This window comes from Arachis duranensis, chromosome 7 (assembly GCF_000817695.3).
Source record: "Arachis duranensis cultivar V14167 chromosome 7, aradu.V14167.gnm2.J7QH, whole genome shotgun sequence".
NCBI classification, from domain to species: Eukaryota; Viridiplantae; Streptophyta; class Magnoliopsida; order Fabales; family Fabaceae; genus Arachis; species Arachis duranensis.
Genome location: NC_029778.3, coordinates 15,292,754 through 15,297,982, shown reverse-complemented (window position 1 = coordinate 15,297,982; position 5,229 = coordinate 15,292,754). Strand labels below are relative to the sequence as shown.

The following is a 5,229-nucleotide window of genomic DNA, read 5'->3' as shown; positions in this document are numbered from 1 at the left end:
AATTAGAGATCAATTAATCACATTAGATTATATTTTATAGTCAGTGATTTCTTTGTCTTTTGTGATAATGATAGATCGAGTTAGATATTCAATCCATAACCTACTACAATACAACGAACTAATAACACGAATGGCTGAGAGGAAGTAAAATCAGAAAATTCAAGGATGACTAACGAGAGAATATTACAATTATCTATAATATTAATCAAACAACATATGTCAAAGTAAAATTATAATAAGTATATGGATACATCAGCCTCCTACTTAATTTAATTAGGAAAAAGCCCAAACTTAATTTGAGCCATGTCAAGATAATTCCATAAGGTAGAGACAAAAATAAACGAAACTAGGAGGAATAAATCAAGGGTTAACTATAACATGGTTAGCCCACATGGTACAAAGAGCCAAAGATATTGTGAGAAAAATCCCTATTTTCTTCAAAATTGCACCAAAGCCCTTCTCACTACTCTTGAAACCAACAAACCAAACCTTATTATTATTGTTGTTCCATTTCATGATCTTAGATGATGATTGTGATGATCTCTTTCTCTTCACCAATTCCACTTCTTCCTTCAAATAATCACAATGCATGAATAGAAGTTCAAAGATGAGCACAAACGCAGTTGCTATTGTCTTGAAAAGAAAATCCCCGAAATACCCTTGATTCCTCTCCATTATCATCATCAATGTCTCTTCTTCATTGCTTGTTATCACTGGATTGAGGAGGTGAACCTGGACGGTTTGTGAAGGAACTATTTGGTGGAAGAATGTGTCGGCGACGCGGCGAGTTGAAACAAACATTGATCCATGGCTGACCCTTATTTCCTCAATGACTTCAAAGCTTGGAGAACTTGAGTAATCATCATTATCCATGTTGTTATGATCATCATCTAGAAAGTTCTCGCTGTTGTTGTTATTAGGGTTGAACCCTAATGAGAAATCATTGATCAATAGTTCCTTGTTGCTATGGTGTTGCTCAGATTCTGCTCCAACAAGTAAATGCTAATTATTATAGGTTATTTCAAAAACAAGAAAAGAATACAAGCTTATACTTAACATAATCATTATAAATTTATAATTCTACTAAAATAAATAAATAAATAAATAAATAAAAGTACATAGATAGGAATTTGATACCTTGCACCTCATTTTCTTCTTTATTATTTGTCTGGAAGCTTGATATATCCTCTATTGGAACAATCTTTTGCTCTTCCGTGAAGTTCTGTCCATTTTTGAAAACAAATGAAATATTCCTTTTATATCGGTATATATCAAATCTATGTATTTAAACTTACAATGTATAAATATGTCAGAAAATGTAAATTATATTTAAATGCATTGATAAAACAAAACATATTAAAACACATGTACGAGTGACATATAAATAAAAAAGGACAAAAAAAAGAAAAGAAAAATAATTGACTATTTCAACAGGCTATAATATATTTATGTGGAAACTTAAAATAATGTAACTTGAAAAATATAATAAAGTTAGTACTAGTATTATATGATACCTTTTCTAAATCTTTTGTAGACATTCCAACCCATCTTAAATTCTCTACCATCCTCTCTCCCTTAAATTCTTCATCCAAATATCCAATATCAATGGATCTTGAAGTGTTTGGATCTTCCCAATTTCTATCAACATATCTCATGGAGTTAATGTCATTCAAATTATTATTATTGTAGTTAGTGCTACCAACCATGAAAGTGAAATCATCTCCATGAGTTGCACAATTTTCATGGTTGCCACCACCATCACCACCCCATGATGATGAGTAGCTGGAGTGGTTTATCAACTCCTGGGAAGCATGAGCAACCGAAAGAATTTCCTGCAAGATATCGGTTTCGTTTCGGGTTCCGTGCACGGTGGATCCGGCACCCGAGGCTAATTCTGTCATTTTCAGCTCCGAGGTTCCAACATGAGGGAAGTCCTCTACCTCCAATGGAGGCATGGTGAACCTATGTTGCATCCTTGCACACTCTAGTGCTATATCCACCTGCAAAATTATTCATGTTTAATTAATATATAATATAGCATAAATGTAATTTTATATGAATATTATAAAAGATTCTCAAGTATTTTTAATAGCTAATAATTAAGAAGCAATGCCTCTTTATTTTTCGGAAAAAGAGATTATTAATGTTATAACATCTATGTTATTTATACTAAATATACATAAAAAATTAATCACAAATCAGATATTCGTATTGAATATATATTAAAATATAAAATATATATTAAAAATAAATTAAAATTAAACACATGTATTTATATATAAATAATATATTATGACATTTAGTACCTTATTTTTTATGTATATAACATTTAATATAAGCAGTTATATTCATTTCAAATATCATAAACTAGAATCTAACTCTTAACACTTTTTAATGATGGTGCTAAAAAGATATGTCAAAATAAATATAAATTTCGCTAGGTAACTAATAGAAATTTAGCTAACAACAAACTAATAAGTATTTTTGAATTGCACTCTATATTAATTAATTATTATTAATTAATGATTATTTAAATTTTATTTTTTAAAAAATACAAAATTAATGATTATTAATTATAGTCGTTAAAAGTTGGCTAATTAAAAATTATTTACCTATATACTAATAAGAGTAAAGCTAGGGAACCAAAAGCATATCAGCCAAAACCCAGCCAAATACCTTTGGATGAATTCAAAATTTTTACGTGTTAATATATATGGATGTTTCTTCTACTAAGTATCAGAATGTTTCTTTTTCATATTAAATGGATGTTCTTTTATATATTTTTCGAATTTGTGATTGTTGGAGGTGGATAGGTTAATGTGAGAGAAAAAAGGAAAGTTTTTATAGGTTTTAATTATGTTTACTTAATCAATTTAAATTTTTTTAAAATTTGAATTTAAAAAATTTAAAATTAATTAATTATTAATATAAATTAATGTAGTTTTGTTTAGTTTTTGGCTGATAAGCTTTTGGTTCCTTATACTTCTTCTGCTAATAAATATTCTATGAATTGATGAAATGTATGAAATATTTGTACAATAATGAAATTTTTGTGTTACCTTGGATGGAGGGTATGTTATAGATCCATAACTATTAGCAAATGATGAGGAGGAAGTTGGAAAGCTGAACAATGGATCTTCTGAAATAAATTGTGACCATTTTCCATTATTATCCCTACTATTGAAAGAAGCATCACTATTATTATTGTTCATCACCATGTTGTTGAGGGGTAGTGTGGAAGTAGTATCAATGGGAACCAAATAATTAGAGCTATTATCCAAATCTTCACCCCTTCCTTCAGAATATAACTCCATACTTGACGATTGATCACTTGTAATTGGCAAAGCATGGCTGCTATTATTGTGATTATTAGCATTAACATAGTGATGGTGATGATGATGTTCCTCATCAACTTTAGGGGTTATAACTGCACTCTTCTTGAACACACGACAAAGTGCATATGCATCCTGAAATTACAGCCCAACACATGTTAATTAAACTCCAAAAACTCACTTTTGGATTCAGTATGATTTATTTAATTAATAATTTGCATTTTTATCAGTTAGGATACATGTTAAAATGTGTTTAATTTTAATACATTCATAATATAAAATATTTTATAAAATTACTTAATTTAATCACATATTTTTTTGTAAGAGATATAATTATCTATCTATTCTTTTTATTAATTTAATTTTTTTAAAAAAATAATATTATGATATATGGTATTAAAGTGTCAATAATAAAAAAATTTAGAATTTTATCTTTATTTAAAAAGAATAACATAAGACAAATAAAAAAAGAAAACATATTTAAAAATTTTACGCAAATCAAAAGAGTTTTTTTGCGTAAAAATTTGTGTAAAAAATATAATTATTCATATATTTTTTTTGTCAATTTAAATTTTTAGAAAAAATAATATCATAATATTTTGAGTGATTATTTACATTACTAATATAAAAGACAGTTATTTTAATTGATGTAACGTTATATAATTTTATATACGTATAAAATTGCTATGCATCAAAAAAATTTTTTAATATGAAATAAAATGAATAAAAAATATCAATTTTTTTAAATTGTATGTTTCTCCAGATAAAAAGAGACGTTTATCAAACGTGTAGAAACCGAAAAGGAAGTCAATGAGTTATAGCTCAAATGACATGGTCTTTAAATCACAAAAAAAATGACATAGTCTTTTTATACTCAATTAAAAAATTGTGAGTTTGAGTCTAAAAACTGAAAAGGAGAATCTATAGTAATTAGTAACATATATATATATAGGAACAAAAGAGTGAGATAGTAGTGAGAACCTGCAAGCCAGAAGAAGCATTTTCACATTCTCTATCATCAAGACGATATTCATGCATAACCCAATCAGTGCGAGAGCCATGAGGTGCCCTTCCACGATAGTAAACTAGGGTTTTCTTCATACCCACAGCACGACATTGTGAATTTACTTTTCTGTCCTTCCCTGTCGCCTTCCAATACCCAGATTTTGTTGCACGGTTCGTTCTTGACCCATTTGGATACTTCCTATCTCGAGGACTAAAGAAATACCACTCCAAATCCTTCCCCGGTAACAATGACTTCCCTATAATCATAATCATAATAGTAATTCAAAAAACAGCAAAAAAAGAAAAAAATATTGTATATTTATTGTAGACATACGTTATTGTAACACTTTTCCTTTTCTTTTCTTTTTTATTATTTTATTTTATGCTTTTTGACTTGGGAATCTGACTATTGTCTCATTTACTAATCTTGACGTTCACAATAGGAACCATAAAGTTTATGGGACCATCCTCTCTAGAAATCATACACATAAGTACAATCCTTTCCATTCTATATAAAAGATTAACCTAAATCACATAAGATATTTGATGCTAAAGTAGTAGGAAAAATATACTTGACCAAGAAAGCAAGTATGTGTTTCAACATCACTCAATAAAGATCATCAGCAACAAATCATCACGTCTAAAGAAGTGGGCATCCTCCACTTTTTTTTTCTTTTCTTTTTTCTTTCTTTCAAGATACTTTTATTATTGGGTCCTATGTGTTATTAATATCTGTAAAAAATATATGTTTTGTGCACATAAAAAATAAATAATTAAATTAATCATAATATATTTTTATATAAATATATACGATACTTAATTTATTTTTAATATATTGTTTATAAAAAAAATGATTTGATAACTGAATTTTGATGTATAGATAACATAAATA

The 5,229-nt window shown here is 27.8% G+C and overlaps 1 protein-coding gene across 2 annotated transcripts in view; it reads right to left on the bottom strand.

Annotated features, from left to right (window-relative positions):
* Positions 1–251: 251 nt before the first annotated feature.
* The window catches only part of LOC107458092 (NAC domain-containing protein 54), a 5,906-nt gene continuing 928 nt past the window's right edge, over positions 252–5,229 (bottom strand). The window contains exons 3-7 of one of the 2 annotated variants that reach the window (XM_016076307.3): positions 4,314–4,594; positions 3,060–3,467; positions 1,515–2,000; positions 1,138–1,222; positions 252–983 (exon numbers count right to left, since the gene is read on the bottom strand). In XM_016076307.3, the coding sequence (XP_015931793.1) occupies positions 361–983; positions 1,138–1,222; positions 1,515–2,000; positions 3,060–3,467; positions 4,314–4,594 (1,883 nt within the window). In that variant the 3' untranslated portion in view covers positions 252–360. The remainder of the gene's footprint in view (positions 984–1,137; positions 1,223–1,514; positions 2,001–3,059; positions 3,468–4,313; positions 4,595–5,229) is intronic. The other variant, XM_052252208.1, reaches the window with a different exon arrangement.